We start from the raw sequence: 13,062 nt of genomic DNA on the forward strand, positions 1-13,062 counted from the left end.
TTACACTAAGATATCATGATTATATATCATAAATATATTTTTTAATGTTTTTATAAAAAATATAATAGTAATTATTAAAAATGTATTTATTTAAGTTGTTATGTATATTGTTCTACACACATTTTCTGGTATTGATATTATTTACATTTTTCATTTTTAATTATTATAGTTATTTTAAAAAATATTTTTGAAATTGAGGAAAACAAGCATGTAAAAAAATATTTTACTTGACTAATTTTCTGACGATTAAATTGTATAAGTATTATATAAGTATTTCAATGAGTGCCCTATAAAGGGTTTAAAAAAACCTCGACAATCTCTTATTATAACATTATCTATTATTATTATTGTTGGTTGTTTTATAACATATACAGTATGTTTTTATACCATATTCCATGTTGTGATCTTTCATTACCTATTACTTTGAAATAATTAATAATAATTATAAAAATAATTATAATTGTATTTATATTCATATTATTATGCTTATTAATTTACCAGTCCAGTGGTCAGCTGGGTGAGGCTTCAGCTCACCCATGACCATAAACAGGATAATCAGTAGAAAATGAATGAATGGTTATAATCATGTGAATGTTGTCTTCCTGTCTATCACTGCCTCTGCATTTGCGTTTTTTAGGAAAGTACAGGCTGTTTTCACGTGTACCTGGAATGTCTGGACAAAGGCAGAAATACTTTTGCCTGCAACCTTGAGACTTCACAGGTTTCCGACAACAGCGCACCGCTCTGTAAACACACTATTTCCTCCTGACGGCGCTCTGTTTTTTTACAGGAATGGAAGAAGATTACCAATGAAGCAGTGGCTTAAATGTGAGGAAATAACAGGTCACATGTACTCGGCTAAACTCGTCTACAGCCTCCTTATGATGATATGCTAATCTCAGGCTTGTTTACATAGCAGGACATAGGACATAGCAGGACCATGACCATCACGACTTTCTATGTATAACATTCTACGTAAAGAGCGTCTATATGAGGACATCACAGATTAGAGCGAGCAACGGAATGCTGATGACTAGCTGGAAGGATTGCGAAATTTGTTTAATTTTGGGTAATATTGGAAAGGTTTAACTGTTTGTTTGCTAACAGACTACTTCCTGGTTTATGTATAATTACAGATTACAAGCTCTTCCTAGATACCTTCAAGGCCTTACACAACCTCAGCCCTCATTATCTGATTATCAGCCCTCACATTAGTGATGGAAATTTCAGCTCTTTTTAGAGCTCTGCTCTTCTGTTCTTCTGGCTCAGCTTACTAAAAAGAGCCATCTCTTTCGACTTCCAAGTGGCTCCTCAGATTTTTTGTTGTTGTTTTTAATTAATTTATTATCAAATTATGTGTATTGTGTAAAATGAATTACTAATGTAAAAAATACATGATATAAAACATTTATTATTTAAATTGATTTATTTAAAACTCAATGAACAGCTACAAAAATATAATATAATTTTACATTATGAATAAAATAAAATCTCTTTATGCAAATTTCTCACAAACAAATCGAATCTAAGTGCACCACAGCGTGTGTTTAACGCCGCCCCCTCCCCCTATCATTATTGACCTCATCTTTGCAACATAACATTAGTTGCTTCTACAGATGCACTATGGAAAGTGTCCTTACCGCCTCCATCACTGTTTGGTACGGTAACCGACAACACGTGATAGGAAGGCACTCCAGCGGGTGATCAACACCTCACAGAACATTGTTGGGGCAGCCCTCCCCTCACTGCAAGACATTTATAAATCTAGAGTCCTACGCAGAACACACAACCTCATCAAGGACAGCACACATCCACAACACTCATTATTCACACTCCTACCATCAGGCAGACGCTACAGGAGTTTGAAGTCCAGGACCACAAGGCTGGCAAACAGCTTTTACCCACAGGCCATCAGGCTCCTCAGCGAAGCACTCACACACGCTGCACGCAACACATGCACACATTCACAGCACTTTATTTATTTATTTATTTGTATTAATTATTTATTGGTATTGATGTCTCTTCTGTTGCTGTTGCTTAATTTGTTGGTATTAATGTTTCTTCTGTTCTTACTAATTTTCTTGTGTTTTCTTTCTTTTTTTGGGAGAATGAACAGAACAAGAATTTCATTGTATAGTATAACTACCTGTTTTACTGTGCATATGACAATAAAACTCTTGAATCTTGAATAACAGTTTGTTGTACAAAATAACCCCTGGATGGGAGCAGTAACAACAATGGCGGCAAAAACATTCAAAATGTGCTGATTGACCTTTATTGTCCAGCTGCAGTATTTATGGATCTCACAAAAGCCTTCGATACAATTAATCAGGACACCCTAACAACAAATTTTGAAAGGTTCGGAATCAGAGGATTAGTTCTGAATTTGGTTAAAAGTTAACTAGCAAATACGAAGCAATTTGTAAAGCTAGGAGAATACACACCTGCAAGTTTAAATATTACGTGTGGATTACCCCAGGGGTCAATATTGGGACCAAAACTGTTCAATTTGTGTATCAATGACATCTGTAAAGTGACAAAAGACTTACAGTTGGTATTATTTGCGGGTGACACTATTGCCTTTTGTTCTGTGGAAAGCACACAAGAGCTAATTTAAAAAGTCACGGATGAAATGGCCATACTAAAAATATGGTTTGATGAAAACAGATTATCCTTGAACTTAAGTAAAACTAAAATAACAGCAGAAAGGACACGTACGACCAAATACAAATAGACGGAGTGGACATTGAAGTAGATGAAAAATGAGCTGGAAATCTCACATCAAAAAAATACAATATACGTACAGTATAGGTGGCGAGAAACTTGTTCATCAAAAATCACTCCACACTCTCTCGTATTACCATATCTAACTTATTGTATGGAGATATGGGGTAATAACTATGAAAGCAATCTTCACTTGCTAAATGTACTGCAAGAAAGATCAGTGAGAATAATTCAAAATGCCGCGTATAAAGAACATACAAACCCTTCAATATACAAATATTAAAATTCGCTGATATTGTAAATTTTCAAACCGTGAAAATAATGCATAACACTAACAATAACCTGCTACCCAAAAATGTCATTCAATACTTTTTTACAAGAGAGGAGAAATATGATCTTAGGGAAAAACTAAACTTGAAACATTTATGTGCGAGAACAACGCTAAAAGCACACAGCGTTGCAGTATGTGGAACTAAATTATGGAATGGATTGAGTAAGGATGCAACCAAGATGGGTGAATTCAAAAAACAATACAAGCAGTTGATGTTTGCAAGATACAAGGAAGAAGAGTCTTGAACTCGCTTTGTTATGATTGCCTTTATTTATAATTATTTATTTATTATTATACTGATTACTATATTTATTGTGAAAAAAATCTTAATTACATTATCATGTTACATTGCTTTATTAATATTTTATGTATTAAAAAATCACATATGGAATACAGGAAGTGAATAAATGCACAAGATGTGGAACGGATGGAACGGAATAGAATTATGTATTCTGTTGTAACTTGCAGGCATGTTCAAATAAAATTAAACCATTACAATTAAAAAAAAAGAAATGAAAAAACAGCTTATTTTTGTTCCACTTTATATTTGTTGTTGTGCTCCTTGGATGCATCGCTGGAGATCTGCAGGAACGGTGTGCTGATTTCACTGGACTGCATGTCTCCAGCCACCCTCAGCAGGCAGGTCAGCACCATGTCCTTGGCCAGGCCCGCCTCCAAGTTCCCATCCCGGCTCAGCTGCAGGGTGATCTGGTCCAAGCTGGTCAGGACCATCTCGGAGCCCAATAATGGGCAAATACGGCCCGGGTCCGCATCCCTGTCCCTGGCCATGTTCTCCATCATGTACTGCTGGTAGAGATCCAGAACCTTCTGCTCCAGGTAGTGATTAAGGAGGGAATTGGAGAAGGGGCCCTCACGGCCTTGGAACCAAAAGCTCCGATCACGACCACTCCCCTGCCTCCAGTGGCTGGAGCCCCCCCTGAGTGGCTTCAGAAGCCCCCCTACAGCCACTTGTCCCGGAGAGGAGTCCTCCACAGGCGGGGGTACATCACAGGACTGCAGAAAGGGACCAACCGCCTGGGTGTCAATGACAACCTGCTCCCTGTTGTCGGCCGAAAGTGGCAGCACCTGGTCGCCTCCGATGTGAAGGTCGCTGTAGTTCAGGCAGATACTCTGGCAGTAAGACGGTACCAGGAAGGTGGTGGCATCACCTCCAAAGCGGGCCTGGGCCGGTATCTCTATTCCCAGAGAGTTCTCTCTGCCAGGCATGTAGAGATCAAGAGACTCCAGCTGGGAGACATGGAGTTGCGGGAGACTGTCACTCACATCACAAACCTGCTCCGAGGAATTGTTATGAAGAGCTACAACAGGAGACGCTGGCCTGGCAACATCCTCCTGCCTCTCAGGACATGGTAGGTCCAATTCCTCTGCTTGTCCATAGATCATGCTCAACAACTTGACTTCACAAAGCATGTCTGCTACTTGCACTGTCTCTGTCATTTCTTGTGTCTGTTAACAACATCAGTTCAGGTGGTCCGCTTGGGTCTGTACTCCACCACGAGGGGAAGTGAAAATTGTCTTTATATCATTCTTCCCCTTTCTCAGTAATCTATGCTGCAGCTGGGGGACCATGCATGCATTACCTCCACCAAGGAGGTTACTGTTACAGCAGCAAAATTATGTCTAGTTTCAAAGTTGAAAAATAACACATTGCTGCTAAATGTGGGTAAAACAACCATAACGGGCATTAAGTTCATTCTGCGTTGCTCTTCAAGGATTTAAGGTAGTTTGCATGAATGTTTTAAAAGAAAAATGCAAATATCGTGTTTGCATTCAGTGCCGTTAGTATAAATGAGTCCAAATGTCCTTGTAAACTGCCATTAATTCTTACAAAAATTCTAAATTGCTTTATAATGTTAAGGTGTTTGTTCAATAATGTTAAAATTCAGTGAGAATTTTTTAAATTTTTTTTTTTTTTATTCAGTGAGAATACATAGACTCAAAATGCCCCCAAAAAGACCTTACTTTTACACTGAGGTGTAATTTCATTAAATACATTTTAAAAAGCATTCAAATTGTATTCAAATTTATCCACATACAGTATTTTAAAAAAATTTCAACTGTTTATTGCCTTAAAATCCTATTGAATGTATCCAAATATTATCCTATAATTTAATTTGGAGCTCATCCATCTCGCACATTACAATTTTTTCCCCCTCAATACTCATCAGTTTTTCTTATAAATAAATTTGTCTTGCTTATAAAAGCTTGTGCTAAATCTTATTCAGATACAATTCTGGATCTACCACCTGGGTTTACCATTCATTCATTTATTTTCTATGCCACTTGTCGTCATTACGGTCTATCCCAACTGACTTCAGGCGGTAGCCGGGGTACACCCCCGAACTGGTCACCAGTCAATCACAGGGCACATATAAAGGGACGACCATTTAAACTCACATTCACAATTGACAGTCTCCAGTTACCCTAACATGCTTGGTTATGGATTATGGGAGGACGCCGGAGTACCCCAAGAAAACCCACGCACACACAGGGAGAACAGGCAAACTCCACACACAGATGCCCCAAAAGATATTCACCTCCTCAATTTAGCACCTTTTGTTAATTTTCTTTACTCCCTCACAAGCAATTTTCACTGTGTAAAGAAAAAACACAAATATGAACAAAAGAGCCTTGATCAAATCAAAATAACACCTGGGAGCTACTAATTCCTGTTTTCTACTGTACCTCATATATGCTTACATATATATCAGTGCTAAACGGAAGGGGGCACTTTCACGTTCAGGTTACGTAACCACAAGTCGTCATTTCCTCTGAGAAGGTCAGATTTGCATTTTAACAAGTGAGAAGCTGAATGAGCCAAGTGAAAGCATACTGAGCTTTACTGTGACTTTTTTTATGGTTGGGATTTTTCCACCTTGGCTTGGCAGATGTCTCATTCAGGAAACGTAAAAAAGAACAACAAAAGAATCAGGGAACACAAGACGCAGTGTTTTATTATTCATAAATGTAACTTTCTTATAGGTTCTTGTGATTGTTGCATTGGTTAGGTGAGGTTTTTTTTCTTGAAGTATGTAGTTGACTGTTTCTTAACCCACAGTTTTATTGAAATCAATTAAACTGCTTTTATAATGTCCTTTGCATATACTGTAGATTATATACACAGGTACCTTTAAGATGAAAGACCATCAGTGTTAGTCTGACACCTGAACCGGGCCTGTTTCTCTAAAGGGTCGACTTACAGAGCTGCTATGTAACCAAGCGACATCCACTAACACTAAAGATGAGATCAGGTTGAACAAGAGCATCATAGTTTCATCTTTTCAACACCTTGGACAGAGACATGTCCAGGTGAGCTTGGTTTTGTTCGCGCTATGGACCTGAGAGGCAAGTTTTTAACCTTGATAGGCTTCGTTTAGTGGGATGTTTAGGAAGATACATCATGTGTTCCGTCCTAATCATAATGGACAAAAAGGGAGAGACAGTGGCAGCTGTGGAGGTCGAGGAGGATTTGGGCAAGACTACCACAGTGCCTGCACAGTCAGACTGGTCCGCAGCACTTCCATGCTGGTATTGGGAGAGCGATCCCAGTCGACGTTGAAACGGAGCAAAAGCACAGTGAGCATCGAATCAACCTTGTACTACTACCAGAGACAAGAAGACCGCATATGGCTCTACTCCCAAAACCGGAACTGCCTGGAGTATCTGGAGGCACTGGTGGCACTGAGGCGACGTTACACCGAGAGTGTCTTGAAAAGTAGAGACAATGCCAGGGCCTCAGCGCCCTCAAAGAAGAAAGCTGCACCTCCAGCTCCACACACACAACCGGTACGCTTCCACCTTCCACTTCCGTGTGAAAGTGCACAGTTTCTGCAATATCGTGCTTCACTGACAAATGCTGGATCGAGGTTTTCCAGATTCGGGTGTAGTACACAAGCGTTAATATAACTGTGTGAAAGAGTATTCTTCAAAGTGGCAAATTTGTTGAATATCTGTGTGGAAGGGACTACTGTGAAATGAGCCCCATTCACACTTAAAAGTCCTTAAAAGCCAGCTATTTCTTGGCTTTTTCCTGTATCTGTGCCATTCACACAGAACAGAAAAAGTTAGCTGCACAGAAGTCAACCTGGCAATTTTCCAGCTTCAGAGATAGTATCAGAGGTAATTTTGTGGAATGACTGTCCTTAAACTGTAACTGTCCTTTTTCCCGTCTGTGCCTTTCACACAGAACAGTATATGGGGGGACAATGTTGACCTGGCAATTTTTCAGCCTGTGAGGCAGTATCGGAGGTGTAGCAGAGGTAGGATGGTGCTCTCTGATGGTGCTATCTTATAAATGTTGGATCAAAGTTGATCTGGCAATTTTACCGATTCTGAGGTAATCTCAGAGCTGTAACTGTGCATCCATCCATTTCCTATACCGCTTGTCCTCACTAGTGCTGCAGGTATGCTGGAGCCTATCGCAGGGTACACCCTGGACTGGTCGCCAGCCAATCGCAGGAGCTGTAACTGTGTGAAAGCATAGTCTGTAATATGGCAAATTTGTGGGAAAATGTGTGTGAAAGGGATTAATGTGATATCATAAGCGCCTTTCACACTTAAAAGCCTTGAAAGACCATCTTTTTCCTGGCTTTTGTGTGTGTGTGTCTGTGCAGCACAGCAAATGTTCGGGGGAAGACGTAGACGTGGCAACTTTCCAGTTTTGCAAGTAGTATCATCGGCATATCAGAGGTGGGATGGCGCCTGTCCGACAAGTATTTTATACATCACACCAGAGGCAGGTGCTGATGTCATCTAATTATGTGATAGCAGGATGCCTTGTCACTTTTTACTGGGTTCTGTGTGAAAAGCACAGACAGATAAATACTGGCTCTACTATTATGGCTCTCAGGCGGCAATTTTGCAGAATCTGTGAAAAGGGCCCCCGAAAAAAGGGCTTTTCCTGGCTGCTTCTGTTCTGTGCAGTTCTGCATCTCTTGTCTATGATATGAACAAATAAAGCACCTTGCCACACTTTTGCCAACATCAGACAACCATCTCTCTTTGTTCACAGGCATCAAACGTGACCCCCTCAGCCCCGCCTGTGCCCAATGTGGAGGACACTTTGCAATTTTTAGATGATGTGATCGCAAGCTGTGACGGTGAAGCTCAGCGCAAACCTTACACGGATAATGGACACGCTGACGTGGACTTTATAGGTGAGGTCTTCTCTTCATGTTCCCTCTGTGGTCACTTCGACTGAAAACAGCCAATAGCCCTTTTCAGCTTGTACTGGATCTCATTAGATCAGGAGAAGTTAGCAAACCACGGGCTACATACAGAAAAATTTAAAAAATATATGTTTTGTTCATTAAAAATGTTAAACCCAATCCATTGTAGGTCAATACATGCTAAGCTATCGGAACAAAACTTAGCTCTATGTTTTTGGTGACAAAGCAAATAGTGTAATATTTTATTATTAATTTATTTTTTTTTAGAAGAGGTTCAGGAGTCCTTTGCCTTATAGGCAAATCAAAATTCTGAAAACAGCCGCATTGCTAATAGTGTGTAAGTGGCACATAGAAGCTATAAATAAATCTAACATACACATACACTACTGGAAGAAACACGTTACTAAATGAAGATAATAGACTGTGGAGAATAAATTAATACAAATACATGGAACGCATATTAGAATTTAAGTTGTAAATGTATGTCAGTGTTTCTGGTAATGCTGGCCCTGACTGTACACCACTGTGTTTCATCACAGGCACTATAAAATATTCAAGCAAAAGGCCGAGATAAATGACTTTGTCTAGGTTGGATAGAGTGCTGTAAATTATGCCATTTTAATCAAAGTATGATGGTGCAAATTGAATTAAGCTTCTCCGTATAGTGAGGCAATGTTTAATCAAATATGACCTTGACATTTCTGGGGCTGTGCCGTTGGCGTGGGAGAAATTACACCTTCATCAGTGTAATCAAAACACGGGCCTTGCTGGTGATGTTAACCGTGTCGTAATAATAAGTATTTTATGTTAGCACCTGGCCCAGCATGATCAGAGACAACTGCAATGACTAAGAGTAAAAAAACAGTACATGAACTATGGTAGGTGACCTGCGACCAGTCCAGGGTGTACCCCACCTCTCGCCCAAAGTCTGCTGGGATAGGCTCCAGCATACCCCCGCGACCCTAGTGAGCATAAGCGGCATAGAAAATTGGGATGTTTTATTATTAGAATAATAATTATTCTTATTATTATTTATTTTACTATCACAATATTGGGAGAACTATGGCGCTTGGCAGAGGTCTGCACTCCCCGAGTGCTTCTCTAATTATTATTACATTTGATAATACTAATTTAATTTTAATTTCATATACTCATTATATTTTTATTTGAGCTTTTCATTATTACCATTACCTTCTTCTATTGTTTGGGATGATCACATGGTTCTGCAGCGTTACAGTGAAGAGTCAATTTTGACACAAACACAAAAAAACTGAACAATGGATTTGTAATTGCTGATTTATAAATGAAGGAAATGTCTCTCTCACCTACAGTGGCCTCCAGCTCTGCAGAACACAACCTCCACTCCAACTGGGTCTTGCGGGTTCCACGGGGGGCGGATGACCCTGACAGCAAGCAACAGGAGGAGGTTGTGTCCTGTGCCAAGGAAAAGGTCCTCAATAAGAAGAACCAGAGCGGGTCCACCAGCAGCAGGTTGCGTCTGCAGAGGAACCCCATCCATTTGCCCAAAGTGGTGGAGAGCACCTTGCAGACGCTACGTTTCAAGGCCAAGTGGAAAAAGTCCTGAGGATGACTTGAAACTGAAAATTGGGTTGCTTTACACCTCTTGTCATGAAGAATTTCCTAAAGAAGTTATTTTTCAAAATGGACACCAGTCAGTGACAGCTAGTCTTTCAGTGCCGACAATGATTGAAGGCCAGGTGGTATGGAATGGTATGGTATGGTATGGTATGGCATGGCATGGCATGGCATGGCATGGCATGGCATTGACACTTACAATATTTCACTTTCCGACATTTGTCATTTACATTTTTTTCCACTTCCTGTATGAAAGGAAAGAATGGTGTAAAAAAAATCAAGACGCAAATAGGAGTTAAAATAATGACACTATAAAACTTTTGCAGTATTAAGGGAACAAATCAAATTTTAAAAATGATAAATTGGGAATAAATTGTTAATAATAAATAAGAATACATTTTAATAAAACATTAAATAAAATATTGAGGTTGTTGACTTCAAAGCTGCCACAAGTCTTTTTGGGTTATGTCTTAATTTCCTTGTAGTCGTATTAGTCGTAGTACTTTGGCTTCCTCCGGTCCTCTATTTAACCTGATGTACAATTTTGTAAATAAGCATTAAAATGATAAAAAGTTCAACACCATAGCTATAAAAAAAAAACAACCCCCCCGAAATAGAAATAAAAGGTTCAAAAAAGGACTCAGTAATAAGTACCTGCACCATTCCTGTTTAATCAGCTCAAAAATTGGTTTGTTTCCAGAAGGCTAGTGGGAATGTTGCTCCAGGTGGTGAAGATGGCTTCACGCAGGGTATCCACTGTCTGGAACTGATGTCCATTCTTGTAAACTTCCCTTGCCATTAACCCCCAAGTGTTCTCAATTGGATTTTGATCAGGCAAACACACACGATTGTCCAAAAGAGTGAGGTTGTTCCTCTGGAAGAAGTCCTTTGTCTGGCCTGCATTGTGAACTGCAGTGTTGTCCTGTTGAAAAAGCCAGTCATTACCACGCAGACAAGGGCCTTCAGTCCTTAGTGATGCCACTTGCAACATCTCCACATAGCCATCTGCCGTTTCACGCCCCTGCACAACCTGAAGCTCCATTGTTCCATTGAAGGAAAAAGCACCCCAGACGATGATGGCGCCACTGCCATTGTGCCGTGTGGAAAACATCTCAGGTGGGATCCCCATGTCATGCCAACAATGTTGGAAGCCATCAGGACCATCTCTGAAGAAGTTTAAAACGACTGTCTTACTGCGTCCAACCTCAGCAGTGATGGCGCACTGCTAGAGGCCTTGTTATGCAGCTCAACGTTCAAAGAAAGAAAGCGTTTTTGCCTTTGCCATCAAGAGATCATGACAGTGTGAATACCTACCATAAAATGACATTGAATTTTGGGTTTTGGGTTTGTCTTAAACTGATGAACAGCCTATTTCATTTTAATGCCTGTTTGTAATTAATTGCTGAACCAATTTTTTTTTTGTCTCACTCTCATTTCTTCTTTTTGCATTTTGAAGCTCTACTTAGACCTTCCTGAAGATTCAATGGTGCAAAATGTAAATTCTTGCAATTTTTCAACTGGATTTAAAATTTTGATCAGTAGTGTATATGTAAAAAGGTCCATGCTACACTGCTCCACAATTTTTTGTGGAAATGTGTTAAATAAATATATGAAAAAATAGGCTGCGTTCACACTCTGGTGGTTCGGTACTCTGGTCGGACCAAAAATATTTTTTTTTCAAAAACTATGTTGGTTATTTTTAGATTCTTAGATTTCCCAAAAAGCTTCTAAAACATACCTTTTTTTCTGCCTTCACTGTACGTATTGTGATTATATGGCTAGGCAACCAACAATGTTCACCTGGTCATCCTTCATTGCAGATTGTAAGGTTGTCAGGTATTGTTGCATGCATCGCTTCCAGACTTGATCAGAGAGAAGTAGGAATTGTCGCCATTGTTTTGCATCAAGAGCTTCCATATTGAAGTCTCCTGGAGGTGCAGATAGACAGACATATAAGGCTGTGGTTCTCAGTTATTTTCTGTAATGCCTGCACTCAGGGACAGAAATGTTTTCGTGCCCCTCCCCGATTTGAAATATTAATGAGAAACTGGTAATATCTATTATCTATCTGCACTGCACAGACTGAACTTGAAACTCAAACCAGCGAAATGCAACAAAATGGAGAGCAGTGAAGCGTACAGGTGTATTCAAGAGTCAAATTGCATGCCGAGTACGTCAAATTCATACATTTTGCACTAATATTGAAAGTCCTCCCTGCCTCGCCCCACTATTTGAGAAGCACTGTGTTAAGGTCTTCCTCTGCTGTGCCAGCAATATTGAATGTGTAAGCACTGCTAGCATCTCTGGGTCAAATCAGAAACCTTGCATTAATAATAGCCATAACCTCAGCCATGTGAGTCTCAATCCCCCTTGCAAGTCAACTGTGATGCAGTTCAGTTTGCTTGAGCTCGAATGTGAAGGCTGTCCAATAAGTCCTTACTTTATTCATATGGTTCTTACTGCACAGCCTTTGGTTCCATGACAAAAACACCACACGGGCCGCACGGTGGCCTAGTGGTTAGCATGTTGGCCGCAAAGTCAGGAGATTGGGTTTGAATCTCCATTGGACATCTCCGTTTGCGTGTTCTCCTCATGCGTGTGTGGGTTTCCTCCGGTTACTCCAGTTTCCTCCCACATTCTAAAAACATGCATGTTAGGTTAATTGGTGACTCTAAATTGTCTATAGGTATGAATGTGAGTGTGAATGGTTGTTTGTCTATATGTGCGCTGCCATTGGCTGGCGACCAGTCCAGGGTGTACCCCGTCTCTCGCCCGAAGTCAGCTGGGATAGGCTCCAGCATACCTGCGACGCTAGTGAGGATAAGCGGCATAGAAAATGGATGGATGGATGGACAAAAACACCAGAGTGAATACAAAGCGAACCACACCAGTGTGCACCCAATATTGTTTTTTAATTTTTGGTCCGGACCACAGCGCCGAACCACAAGTATGAACATAGCTTACAAGGCAACCAATCCTGCTGCCCTCTGCTTGGTAGATGTACAAACTCTCATCTCTTTGTCTCTTACTAAGACCGTGCACCTGAAGTGTCAAAAATCGCGCTGATGAGCATTCATGGAAGATATAAGGATCGATATTTACCTTTAGTTGGGCCTTTTACTGAAAGCTTGGAAGCTGGGGGTTTTTTAAAGTGAAAAAATGTAAGTTGTGATGGGATTTCGAGTGAAGGGCATCAAAGGCAAGTGACAACAATGGGTAACT

The 13,062-nt window shown here is 40.1% G+C and overlaps 2 protein-coding genes across 2 annotated transcripts; one reads left to right on the forward strand and one right to left on the reverse strand.

Annotated features, from left to right (window-relative positions):
* Window positions 1-3,399: 3,399 nt before the first annotated feature.
* On the reverse strand, window positions 3,400-4,501 carry LOC129187936 (TLR adapter interacting with SLC15A4 on the lysosome). Its single transcript, XM_054787785.1, has one exon. The coding sequence runs from the start codon at window positions 4,484-4,486 to the stop codon at window positions 3,581-3,583; it is 906 nt and encodes a 301-aa protein (XP_054643760.1). The 5' UTR covers window positions 4,487-4,501; the 3' UTR covers window positions 3,400-3,580.
* Window positions 4,502-6,457: 1,956 nt separating this feature from the next.
* On the forward strand, window positions 6,458-10,780 carry LOC129187935 (uncharacterized protein C13orf42). The gene is made up of 3 exons (XM_054787784.1): window positions 6,458-6,862; window positions 8,088-8,232; window positions 9,576-10,780. The coding sequence occupies exons 1-3, from the start codon at window positions 6,458-6,460 to the stop codon at window positions 9,827-9,829; spliced, it is 804 nt and encodes a 267-aa protein (XP_054643759.1). The 3' UTR covers window positions 9,830-10,780.
* Window positions 10,781-13,062: the final 2,282 nt, after the last annotated feature.

This window comes from Dunckerocampus dactyliophorus, chromosome 9 (assembly GCF_027744805.1).
Source record: "Dunckerocampus dactyliophorus isolate RoL2022-P2 chromosome 9, RoL_Ddac_1.1, whole genome shotgun sequence".
Classification (NCBI taxonomy): domain Eukaryota; kingdom Metazoa; phylum Chordata; class Actinopteri; order Syngnathiformes; family Syngnathidae; genus Dunckerocampus; species Dunckerocampus dactyliophorus.

Bases quoted from the DNA above. Each gene is read 5' to 3' on its own strand.
- LOC129187936 (XM_054787785.1), bottom strand. From the start codon at position 4,486: ATGCTTTGTGAAGTCAAGTTGTTGAGCATGATCTATGGACAAGCAGAG.
- LOC129187935 (XM_054787784.1), top strand. From the start codon at position 6,458: ATGTTTAGGAAGATACATCATGTGTTCCGTCCTAATCATAATGGACAA. The intron at 6,863-8,087 runs GTACGCTTCCAC...CTTTGTTCACAG, and splicing joins CAGCTCCACACACACAACCG to GCATCAAACGTGACCCCCTC. The intron at 8,233-9,575 runs GTGAGGTCTTCT...TCTCACCTACAG, and splicing joins CGCTGACGTGGACTTTATAG to TGGCCTCCAGCTCTGCAGAA.